Source organism: Orbicella faveolata, unplaced genomic scaffold (assembly GCF_042242905.1).
Source record: "Orbicella faveolata isolate gen_17 unplaced genomic scaffold, um_ofav_v1 contig_24, whole genome shotgun sequence".
Classification (NCBI taxonomy): Eukaryota; Metazoa; Cnidaria; class Anthozoa; order Scleractinia; family Merulinidae; genus Orbicella; species Orbicella faveolata.
Genome location: NW_028301552.1, coordinates 6,586,547 through 6,598,960, shown reverse-complemented (window position 1 = coordinate 6,598,960; position 12,414 = coordinate 6,586,547). Strand labels below are relative to the sequence as shown.

At 40.5% G+C, this 12,414-nt stretch overlaps 1 protein-coding gene and 1 long non-coding RNA gene across 4 annotated transcripts; both read right to left on the bottom strand.

Moving 5' to 3' along the window:
* Positions 1 to 1,639: 1,639 nt before the first annotated feature.
* Positions 1,640 to 3,048, bottom strand: LOC149110130 (uncharacterized). Its single transcript, XR_016207855.1, has 3 exons — positions 2,980 to 3,048; positions 2,753 to 2,882; positions 1,640 to 2,554 (listed from the first exon to the last, which is right to left on the bottom strand). It is a non-coding gene; the product is annotated as an uncharacterized LOC149110130 (long non-coding RNA).
* A 2,890-nt stretch (positions 3,049 to 5,938) lies between these two features.
* LOC110050523 (proton-coupled folate transporter-like) lies at positions 5,939 to 12,413 on the bottom strand. 3 transcript variants are annotated; one of them, XM_089290980.1, is made up of 7 exons: positions 12,289 to 12,413; positions 11,213 to 11,489; positions 9,785 to 10,005; positions 8,452 to 9,099; positions 7,867 to 7,950; positions 7,444 to 7,615; positions 5,939 to 6,806 (listed from the first exon to the last, which is right to left on the bottom strand). In XM_089290980.1, exons 2-7 carry the CDS (start codon positions 11,455 to 11,457, stop codon positions 6,731 to 6,733), a joined length of 1,446 nt encoding a protein of 481 aa, XP_089147106.1. In that variant the 5' UTR covers positions 11,458 to 11,489; positions 12,289 to 12,413; the 3' UTR covers positions 5,939 to 6,730. The 3 variants fall into 3 exon arrangements, with proteins under 3 accessions (XP_089147106.1, XP_089147108.1, XP_089147107.1); XM_089290982.1 differs by having other exon boundaries at positions 11,351 to 11,489; XM_089290981.1 differs by having other exon boundaries at positions 12,285 to 12,400.
* Position 12,414: the final 1 nt, after the last annotated feature.

Below are 12,414 nucleotides of genomic sequence, written 5' to 3'. Positions count from 1 at the left end.
AGGTCATGATCCAGATCTTGGAAAGAGTCATCTTTTTATTATGGAAAAAAGACACGCAGCCTTCGTAACAACAGTTATTCCTTTTGATATTTAGATGACATATCTGACAGGGATGAAACTCAGCTTTTGATTTTTTGTTGAAAATTAGGGAAATAATACATTCCATGCTCAGTAAAAACAGTGTTACATGTTCCATGCCATAATGGCAGTACGTACATGTAAGATGGAGAGCAAGTCATGGTGGGTGATCTTTCCTTCAAGACTGAGACATTTCCATCCTTCCCGCACTCAGCTCAAGATGTTCAAGTGTATCTCTTGCAGGAACTACAGTGTAAGGATTTTCTGGCTGTGATGAAGCAAAATCATCCATGCATTCAGGAGAAGTATCAGGTGATGAACTGACACATCTTGATGAAGAAGTGGCTAACACCATTTGCATGAGCTGTGGAGGATTCAGGTTGTCTGCTCAAAGGTGTTACGACCGGTCAGCAACAAAGATGCCGCACGTGCACCCCTGCCCACGCCTCCAACTTTGCCTCCAACCATGCGCTCCGCCGCGCCATCACCACATCTGCATTGCCTCCACCTTTGCTGCCATAACACCTTTGTGCAAGACATGGTGAATCATCTCCAGTTCATGCGACTGATGTAAGCTACTTCCTCATCAAGGTGTGTCAGTTCATTACTTGAGACTTCTCCTAAATACATGGAAGATGATGCTTTGTCACAGCTAGGCAATCCTTGCACTGTAGTTCTTGCGAGAGGTACACTCAAACATCTTGAGCTAAATGCCAAAAGGAAGGAGAGGTCTCTGAAATGAGGAAAGGATCACCAACCATGACCTACCATCCACCCCATCTGCTGCTCTGTTATGGCTTAAAACATGTGACACCATCCCAACCAAGCATGCAATAAATCATTTCCCCAATTTTCAACAGCCAATCAGAAGCTGTGCATCATCCAAATAAGATGTGTCATCTGAATATCAAGCACAAATAACTGTCGTTTTAGTACCCATCTTTTTCCTATAACAAAAACGCCCATTCTGAGATTTGAATCCTAACCTTGGTGACCACAAAAACATGTGCTAACCATATCACTGCTGAGGAATTGTCCTTCACTATAGATTCTTGAATCAACTTGATGGTACAACCAAACTCAAGGGGTACCATTCCCTGATTCCCCTGCCCCATCCCACAATCCACTATTCCCCTGGTCTCAATCTGTCATTCCACATTTCCAGTCATCTGCTGCATAACTGCTTGCTAAAAGTGCTTGTTAACAAATGCCTTTTCCCTCCCTCACTTAAAAGTTCTGCGATATATTTAGTGAAGGGTGCTGGACTTAAATGGTGAAAGGTCTGTTTCATACAGGAAATCAAATCACCCTTCCAGTCGATATGGCTAAGAATGAGAACATTCCAGTGATGTTTTCACTGGCTACAGGGCACAAAAGTCAGTTCCATTCCTATGGAATCAGAGAAGCCAGACGGATCGTCAGCACAGGTGCTCCACTCCAGTTTCGGTGACAGGAAGTGACTAGGAGTGTTGCTACTCTCCTTGGATGGGATGATAGTCCATTGCAGGTGACCCCCAGCAATTGTCAGGTTGTCCTCACAATGGCCAGTACCATTTACACTCTTGAGAGGAGAGAGGCATTGAGAGGGTAAGGTGTCTTGCCTGAGAACATGACACAGGGCCCTAGTTTGGGCTCCATTGTGGACCTATTGATTAGGAGTCCAACTGACAAACCATTAAGCCATCAAATCCCAACCCCCACCCAACCCGCTACCCCCATTACGCTCTCCCAACATTGACAAAAAAAGTCATTGTAAACAGTGCACACTTGTGGTGAAACCTTAAGATCATTTGTGAAGAATTCTGATTCAACATCTCAACAGCAGGATATTTAAGGTGGCTCAAAACAGTTTCCAGCACTTAGATTTTGATGGGTTGTTATAACCACTCCTTAACACTTGATGCTACAATCATGGTATCAAAAAACTGCCCAACCATTGGTGAAGATGTTGTTATCATTTTTGTGACACAATAGGTTACTATAGTAATAGTCTGACCTGCTACATGTAAAAACACCCTTAATTACAGATTTAGGAGCTTATAATTCACAAACGGCAAGGTAAGATTTTTTTGTGTTCCTAATTTTTAATAAGCATGATAAGATGCAACTCTTGGCAAAGTTTAAAAAAATTCTGTACATAGGGTTCAGAGCCATTTTAAATTTTCAAAATTTTAACTTTGAGGTATGATGGATACTTGACTTGAAACTAAAGTTCGCCTTTCATTCAGGTTTGTTCAACCATGTTTAGGTAGTGTCTGAGAACAAATTTTTACGACTGACGTCTTTTTTTATGTAGAAGTATTAAAATGTCATTGACCAGCAATAACAGACCAGTTCTGTACAGTCATGTATTTCATTACTATAATATTTTGGAAAGTCAGGAAACGGTCTTTCAACATACAGTCCCACCTTTTCCATCAGCTCGTTATTTCAAAGCAGTTGCTTTGTGAACTTATCATCAGAAATATTGACAGTGCTGAAATAACAAACAGACAAACCTTCATGTTAAAAGTTAGCACACTTGTACCCAAAGGAACAATTAGTACACAACTTTGCATGAAACCAACTGGTCAACAGTTGACCACGGGGACATCATTTCCAAAAGGAATGAAGCACTCTATTTCACACAAGTAACGGGTTTCCACTTACATAATTAAAACATTTATGAGCTTACCTTATTGAAATACACCACACGTTGCATTCATTTGCTTTTCATTGCTTTCCTCAAAACGAGCGTTACAAAGCGTTCATGTCAAGTCAAACAAACCTTGCAGACGTAGACGACAGCAGCTACAGAGTGCGACCTGGTTAAACAGATATATCGAAGCTACCTTCAGTTCACCGTAAACTAAACATTAGCAACAAATTTGGTCAAAAGTGCGATAAATGAGCTGACCTTACTTGGTTTTTAAAATCTCCCGCGCCTTCAGCAACATCCTTCATCTTTTTCTGCTACCCAGAGTGCCCCGCGTGAATGCGTGCTCAGTCTCATTTGTCAGCGGTTTGCCTCAAGGAAAATGGGCACACTTTGCATTGTCAATTAAACAAATTGATGTCAGTTTTTCGTGCGTCTGTCCTGTTTATATTGACCATGAATATTTGTAGTTCGTCTGGTTATGTGTCTCTAGTATAAAGACGGACACAAGATGTATTATGCGTCTAGTCGAACTATCTCTCGTGGTGCGTCGTTCAAGACGTATTTCGAAGGCTAGTTCGTCTAATCGTATAATTCGTCTCGTGCCCGTCTTTATACTAGAGACGCATAACCAGACGACCTACAAATGTTTACCCAAGTTCGTCCAGACGGATAATGCGTCTTTAGTATAAAAACGGCGAGAGCGCATTGTCCTTCTGGACGGATAATGCGTCCTCTAGTACAAAAACGGCCAATGTTTGTATGTGAAGTCCGAGCAATAATTGTTAGTTTCTTCCCGAAATTACCTGGCAGCCAGGTTGAATCTTGCTGTAATGCAAATGAAAAGACTTACCCGTGAAAAGGCGACTGTTAGCTTTTTCAACCTTGAAAACGCTCAAGAAAGATGCGTATGTGTAATCAAATTAGACCTGCACTTGGGCTGGCGTATAAAGTACAGCCAACTATATTCCTTTGCTTTTAAGCCCTCGTGAACGATCACTCAACAATTCAATGACAGCTAATGTTCGTTGATAGACCTCTAATTAAAGTTAATTTACGACTGCATTACTACCCTGAAACTGTAGTTTCGAAGAACGTTTAATGTCTAAAGTTCTTGGTAAGCGACCAGAGTGGCTTACGAGAGTGACCAGCTCTAGTTCAGTAATAATAGCACTTTTTTGAATTCCGAGGTGGTCACCTACGAGAACTTTTATTCGACGGTACGTTCTAACCATCGAAGTAAATCCGACATGTCCATTTCCCTAATCCTTCGGAAATAAGCCCTTGAATCACAGTACAGCAAGAATTCGCTACTCAACTATCCGCGAGCAGGTTCAAAAGATTGCGCGTAGACCACGGAAACTTAGTTATTAAGTCTTTTCAAGTCTCATGTTAAGGTTTCTTTCCTCATTTTCCGCATTTGTCACTCTCCGTACTTTCCACCCCTCATTTTCCACACACCTCATTTTCCATACTCCTCATTTTCCACACTCCACACTCCGCATTCCTCATTTTCCACGAGCGCGCGTTGGATATGGGATGGTAGATCGATAGCCAATGAGGCGTATCGCGCCAAGTTAGCTATAATCATCTCATTTCCAATAAGCGCGAAGGAATAATTGTTTATTAAAAACACCCACGAAAAATATAGAAAACGGAACTAAAATATAAATGAAAACGTCCCAAAAAATCACGCGCTCGCTTAATTACCATATTTGTAGAGCAAGGTATAATGGCTCATGACCCATGATGGCTAAGCCACTGAAACCTCTCGAATTCATCATTCAATGATCCAGTTTTTAATAAATTTTTGGATCTGAGGCAAGTCCGACTAATAATTTTGTACTTTCTTTCCGAAGTTGCCCGGCATCCAGGTTGAACTTTGATGTAATGCAAATGAAAGAGTTAACTGTGAAAAGGTGACTGTCTGCTTTTCCAACCTGAAAAACCCCAGGCCTTGGGACTAAAGCTATAGGTGTGTACCCGTGTCAAGTCATATAATACTTGCACTTTGTCTGGCGCGGGAAGTACATCCAACTGGTTTATTCCTTTGCTTCTAAGCTCTCGTGAGCGATCACCTAACAATTCAGTGGCAGATAATGTTCGTTGATAGACCTCTAGTTACAAGTAAAGATGATTTACGACTGCAGCGTTGCCCTAAAACTGAAGGTGAACGTTTAATGCCAAAAGTTTCCTGGTAAGGGACCAGTGGCTTACGAGAGTGACCAGCCAGCTGTAGTTAGGAGCACTTTTGAATTCTGAGGTGGTCGCCTGGGAGAGCTTCAATTTGACCGTACTTTCTAACAACCGAAGTAAATCCGACATGTTCATTTTCCCAATCCCTCGGACATAAGCCCTTGAATCACAGTACAGCAAGGATTCACTCTGTGAGCGTGAAGAAAGGGTCTCAGGGTCGGAATTGAGGTAGCCTGCGAACAGGCTCCCGGCGAGGACGAAACAAATTTCGGCGAGCGCGAAACAGAAGAATTCGGAGAGCAAAGCGATCAGGGCGGGGACAGAGCTTCGTTCGGGCTCATCGGGAGCCTGTTCGCAGGCTAGAATTGAGGGGGCAGGAATTGGCACGGCACGAAAAATTAGATTTAGTGTATATCTTCGTCAAAGTCGAGGTCAAACATGATCATAGCTTTGATCCAAATTTTGACGCGCGTCAATTGTTTGCCAAATATGTCATGGCTTTGCCTATACATTTGATACTTGACAAAGGAGAGGGCAAATGTGATCTTAACTTTTGACTCCACCTTTGACGTTCGTTTGGGAAGGATGCAAAGCTTTCAATTTTAATTTAAAGAAGAGTTTATGTTAGTACGTTCTTGTTACGGGTTCGTCGTCTTTACACGGCGCAACCCGAACTGATGAAACACGAATTGGCATTTCACAACGCTTCGCAATGTAAGCGATACCTTCCCTTGTTGTAGAGTGCCTTAAAGCAAGTTACCGTACGTAACGTTTACCTGACTATTGATTGGGAATAAAAACCTTGGTCTGACTATTTTTGGAGGGGGTGGGGAGGCTTGGGGTGGAAGTGGGCTCGCCACTTTTGAAGGGCTCGGTTGTTTCGAGGGGTCGCTTCTTTCGGGATCTATTAGCGGCCACATTTTTTTGATGTTACTTAATTTCGGCGGGTCTTTTCTTTCGGAAGTTTACGGTACCTTACCAGCTGATAGTACATGTTACTGCCGTAAAAAAATGACAAGAAACCTCTGGTTAAACATTGTGATTTTTTTTATTTGTTGGGTGGTAATTTCGAAAAGGCCCTATGGCAGTACAATAATGTGCAGATAACAGTGTCCATGACGATGACCCTAAATTACGATTCTTTTGGTTGATCTTTGCTGTCATCGTTTGACATTTGCATTTAGAAATCACTCACCAAGCAAGTAAGCTAAATAGCATAACAAAGAACGCAGTCTCACAAAACAGCTGGAAATGGCGCCTAAAGTACAGTACCACAAAAAAATCAAGAAAAATTTATAGTTAGTGTGGGAACTGGTTTATTGTGGAAACCGAAACCTCCCTCGAGTAGATAAACTGTTTGATCTGCACCAAGATCTTTGCATGCCAGTTTCATAGAAGTACATAGATTTCTGGATTTTGGAAATAAAGCAGTGCAAGTTTTCAAATTACAAATATGTAACGAAAGGGAACAAACTTATTGACCATTTGTTTCACACTTGCTGTGCTTGACACCGTAACTAACACAATGTGTCACCATAGTTAGTCCCCTCTACTAACTATGGTGTCACGTACTTTGCGAATGGATTTGAGAATTTCAAAATGTAACATTATTAAAATGAATTCATTTACTTTTCAAATTTTGGTTTGTCTAAGGATAACGTTTACGCATGTATGTACTTCACGCGCCTTAAATTAAAATAATTTTTCTTGTCATGCCTAGAATGAATTTTGAGACCGACAAATTGCAATATGTACAATTGGTATAAACTGCTCCGAAGTGCGAGTGCATATATACAAGGACATCATTTGCTAATGTCATCTTTATGAAACTGGGTCTTCGTTGTCAATAAGAGTTGGACATTCCTTAGGTTTTGAAGGTTTAAACCTCTGAATAATCCTGAAACAAGAGGAAAAAGATAAATTAGCTTAATAGTAAACTTGAGCAGTTATCAACCTTTCAAAATTTACAGAAAACCTCTGGTATGAATAACGTAATTGCTAAGTCACAAACTTCACCAAAACAAACAAACAAACAAACAAACAAACAAACAAACAAAAAAAAAAACAGAAAACAACCTTGAGTTCTTTATTTCTGACCACTAAATTGGTTCTCTGTATCTTATTTAATGGAGTACATGTAGAGTAGGTGCCAAACGTGTTGCTGTTTGTGCCTGTAAAACTCACTGAATAGACCGAGTTTTCAAGCACAAGGACTCAATAACAAAGAACAGATACATCATCATTGTTCATGGATAATCAGGCTCATAATATTTCAAATTGGCCCTGCACATTGTAAGTAGTAGATTCAGAAGAGAAGCAAAGTAGCAATGTTATTGACAAATGCAGGCATTGCTACAGTGCACTGCACAATGACTGCTTTACGATGTGTAGTTGGCTGGTATTCCATCCATGAAGAGTACCAATACTCCAAGTCCTGAATCATTCTTAGAAACATCTCAAACAGATGAGAAGCCTTGTGGCTCTTCTACTCCTTAGAACTGGGGCAGACCCAGCCTTCTCTAATATTTACTCACCCAATAAGAACCATAGGAATTAGCAAAATCCCAGCATTGATGAAAAAGGTTATACCAGCAGCAAATTTTCCCTTGAGTTCATTTATAGTCCAAGTGTACAGTGGATTGAAAATCAATTGACTGCAAAAGTTGCACAAACTTTCAGCAGATGCTAGGATGGCAAAAAGAGCACCTAAAAGAACAACAAAAGTACAAGTGAAACAGTGCCAGAAAAATATTGTACATACAAATAATAAAATAATGTAACGAAGAAAAGAATTATTACTAACTGTTCATGCCAATTTAGAATGCAAAACACCAACGCTTGGTGTCACAGAGGTTGGCGTTTTGCTGCCACAATGGAGGGACTGCCCTCTGGCACTTGTAACTTACAGTGTATTTGAAAAAAAGTATTGAAAAGGGCAAACTGACAAGTGGTAATACCTTGTTCTTCTTTGTCGACCAATATGGACATTTCTGCTCTGATGCAGGGCTGTGGCACACCACTGAAGAAACCAAGAGCTGTCGCTACAAAATGAGAAAGAGTTTGCTTGGTTAAAGAGTATCTCACTCCTGTTTAGATGCTCAAAACAAGCAGTGAAAACAATGTACAAAGTATTCAGCAGTTCAGACATAATACATGCATAATTCTGTCCATTTGATAAATTGATATCTGTCATTTATTTGTTGGCCAGTACTATCCATACTTTGAACAACCTGGACCCCCCCCCCCTCCCCCCAAAGTAACTTTAAGTGTCGGTGAGAGAGAGATTATGTTTGCATTAACCTTCATTTGGTCATCCGTCATTACCACTGAAAGTGAACAAAGCAGTCTCTGAAAAGCAGCTTGCGTTAAGCAGCTAAGCCATGTAGATCGTAGTCACTGGAATTATGCTGTTTTAAACACTGGATAAGTTAAACAAACCTCTCTTTCCAGCCCTTAAAATGATATTCTAGCCAGATTTTGAGAGACACAACTGCATTGTACATGTACTTTGTCTATTTACTAGGAACTTTAAGTTGACTTACCCAAGAACATTTCCAGTGTGGTCCTGGAAAATCCAATCATTACCAGGTTTGCTATGAGGAAGAACACTCCCATTTGAATAGCACCAAAATTAGAGATTCCTAAGCATGAACAAAGTTTTATTCCTACCACAGCACCAACAGCTTTGGAAAACAGTGATGCCCCAAGAAAGTAACCAATAACAGATGATTCCCAGCAAAGTGGAGCTCTTTTACCAAATAGAACCAATAATGTTTGTACAACAAATCCTGCTAAGTAAACAAGAACTGAACAAATCAGGAGAGCTAGAAGGACCCAGCGTCCAAGTCGCTTCTTCGTGTAAACAGTCCAAATAGATTTGACAGCATCACAGGATAGGCCTGTTGTGTTCTGTTTGAGCTCTTGTGGTAACGATTCAGGGAGAAAGATGACCACGTAGACAAGATTCAGGAGATGTAATGTCAATATTACCAAATAGACTGATTCATAGCCATAGTTCTTGATCCACACACCACTGCCAAAATATACACCTGTCCCACAAACAAAGGCTATAGCTTCTAGAATGCCAAGCCTCAATGCTCTAGAGTCTGGTTTAGTTGTGTCTGCAACATAAGCAAGTATTGCTAGAATCACGGTTGGGTAATAACCGCTGAGACCAGCCATCCCACTGGCTGCAAGGAAAAAAAAAATACAGTTGATTAATAAACATTGTTTAATCAGCATGCATGTGTGGAGATGCAGTGACCTCATGGTTAGTGCACTTGACACTGGAATGAGCAGTCTGGATTTGAACCCTTGTGCTGCGTTCTTGAGGAAGAAACTTTTCTCTCACAGTGCCTCTCTCCACCCAGCTGTATAAATGCCTACTAGCGAACTTAATAATGCTGGGATCAATCCCCCCAGGGGGAGGGTTACTCCCAGAAAAATTCCCAACACCCTTACCCTATTTATGACCAAAATCTGTGATTTCCCCTGCCATATTTATGACCTGAAAAGTAGTTTCTTCCACAAAACTTAGTTCAAGATTAGAGTGCATAAAAACCATACCCTATTTATGACCAAAATGGACAAAATCAACACCCTATTTATGACCAAAACAGCTTAAAAACCTACCCTTTGGGGCTGCAAATACCTGTAGAGCGCATGCAAGTAAAAGGATTACCTCCCCCCCCCCCCCCTTTGGGGGTTCAACCTTTTGATGCCCTAACATCCCATAGAGAGGGAAGTCAATATTTTTCTAATCACTTCATGCTACAGACACTGGATATGACAACTGTATGTTATAGCTAGCATGATTTGGCTAAAATAACATTGTTATTAAACCCTATTTCAAAGAAAACAGGATTCCACGCATACCAATCATAAAGACATAAAGCGGAAGCTTCCAGTGAATCGCTGCCAGGATTATTAGAGCATCCAAAGAACTTCCAATAGAAGCCACCACCATGGGCCCTTTACGTCCTCTCTTGTCTGACCACGAACCAAGGAAACATGATGTGAAGATGGCAGGAAGTGTCAGAGCCATATTCACAAATAAGATGTTCTCAGAGGCTTTCTGGAGCACCTTTTGATCTGTGCTGCAATCAAGACAGAAAAGTAACATTAATTAACATCTTTATTTTTCAGGGGGGACTCCCTTATGAAAAGGTTGAGGATGCTCATCGGAAAATTCCATTCCAGCCTAGAATTGGAATGTACTTCATCCACACGTACATTACTTACACGTACATCACAGGGTTCATACCCTTTTTCAGAAAAAAAATTTCAGGCCCTTTCCAGGACTCAGATTGATTTTTCCAGGACTCTAAAATTCACATTAACCCTTCCACTCCCTAGATCTCAATGTTAATTCTCCTTACTGTCTGCCATACATTTTATGGTTTTTAATTGAGTTAAACAGATTTCCAGAACTTTCCAGGACCAATAGCCCTTTTCCAGGACTTTCCAATCCTGGAAAATGCCACAGTAAAATTCCAGAACTTTCCAGGTTTTCTAGGACCCGTATGAACCCTGACTTTAGGGGTGCATTCCTTTGTGGTGATCTGGATTCGGAACAGTGATCCAAGATCACTCAGATCATGGTACATCAAAGAAACCGATGAATCCACTCTGGTCACAGATTCATCAGCTTCTTTTATGTACCATGATCTGAGTGATCTTGGATCACTGATCCAAATCCAGATCACCACAAAGGAACGCACCCTACATATCACAGGACTTTCAGAGTTTCAAAGTGGACAGACTCAGATATCGTTGTGGTGGACCACTGACTTTTGTCTACGTTCCATCTTTTGGTTATGAAACAGATGATAAGCTCAGCAGAGTAAGCTGTCTGACATCACAAAGTAATTCGTGATTTTTTCAGCACTTGGACTCAATCTGTTGTTTGAAATGGAGAACTTACAAGTTCACTTTTGATTTTGTCAATTTTGTCAATTTTGTAATAAAAGCTTACAATAGAGATCTCATCACAGTTTTGGACTAGGTGGGACAAGATGAATGGGACTAGATGCTTTCTAGCTAGACTGTGTGCAGCCACCTCCTCCTGTACACAGGCTATTTCTAGCTATGTCTAGCTTGCACAACTACCTATCCCTCATATTTGGTTAAAGCAATCCTTCCTCCAGTCTCTTAACTTTACTATTCATGAATTGTTAAGAATTAACTTTTTAATAAGAAAACTATTTGCCACCACATTCCCATACAAACACTGTCCTTTCTCATGCATGTTGTCTATCCATGAAGGTGCCTCCAAACTGTGGAAAGGTCCATTTTAATACCTACTTGTACTCAGAGCTGTTCTTGTATTTGGGATTACAGACAGTGTCATTCTCCGTACCAGTTACTTTGAGTTCTTCCTTAGCCTTATCATACAGGTACTGTTGAATGACTGGGATTTCTAATATAACACCAGTAACATACAAGAAGATCACAATTTCTACAGTGAGGAGTCTTTGTGGATTGTTCCTCCATGATATCGATTGTCGACAATTTGACGTGAGCCTTGTTCTGCTTGAGGAATCTTCCATTGTGTTGCTATTTTACTGATACTGTTCTTCGTCTGAAAGGAAAAATGAGATGCATACATGTCAAGCATACTTAATTTAATATGTTGGTTGGACTGTGGCAACTAATAAAGCTGATGTGGACCTATCTGATATAACCTATATCTAATACCTAGCTACTACATAATAATAATAATAATAATAATAATAATAATAATAATAATAATAATAATAATAATAATACATCAATAATAGATTAATATCTTTGGGATAGCGTAGTGTTCTAAGCAGCGGCTGATCTAGAGAAGGAGCCCCTCTCTCCACTGCAGCAAGACTTTGCTCCCCCACCCCCTCCTACACTGGAAACACCTCTCGAACTGCCACTGCTACATGATACGCAGAGTAGCAGCAATGTGCACTCTCCATTTTAGTTCTGCAGTTGGCTCTAGAGGTATATTAACTAGTCATCATTCCCTCACCTTCTCAAAGACAGAATGAAAGAATTCCCAGAAGAATTGATCATGCATGAGATTATTTCATTTTCCAACTGCAGCGAGCTGGCATATATACAACATTTTCCTGATTTAGTTTCCTGGCTTACATTTCATTTCAAGTTACATAATTTTACATGTACCGGGCGCTCGAGGTTTGGCAAAGAAAATAATAATAAAAAAAAAATCAAAGAGGAGCCACCAAAATTAAGCCTGCGACTAGTTAATTATCGAACTTGAAAGATCGACGTACGTTGGAAATAGAGAAACTTCAGTTTCACATTGTGCACAGCGAAAATTCTTGCCACGATTCATTCAGTTTAGTCATCGTAAGTGCGACAAAGCTGTCTAAGTTCTCACCTACCGTGGAATCAATACATCAAGTTTGAAGTTCACAGGAGAAAAAGACCCTTCCACACATCTTCCACAACTGCGCCACTCTGTCCCTGGAATTCTGCGACCGATGACAGTGCGACTAAACAGTGCTACT

Excerpts from the sequence above, each read along its gene's own strand:
- LOC110050523 (XM_089290980.1), bottom strand. The coding sequence starts at position 11,457 with ATGGAAGATTCCTCAAGCAGAACAAGGCTCACGTCAAATTGTCGACAA. Across the intron at positions 10,006-11,212 it reads AAGAACAGCTCTGAGTACAA|CACAGATCAAAAGGTGCTCC; the intron begins GTAGGTATTAAA and ends TCTTGATTGCAG. Across the intron at positions 6,807-7,443 it reads ATTCCTATGGTTCTTATTGG|GATTATTCAGAGGTTTAAAC; the intron begins GTGAGTAAATAT and ends CTCTTGTTTCAG.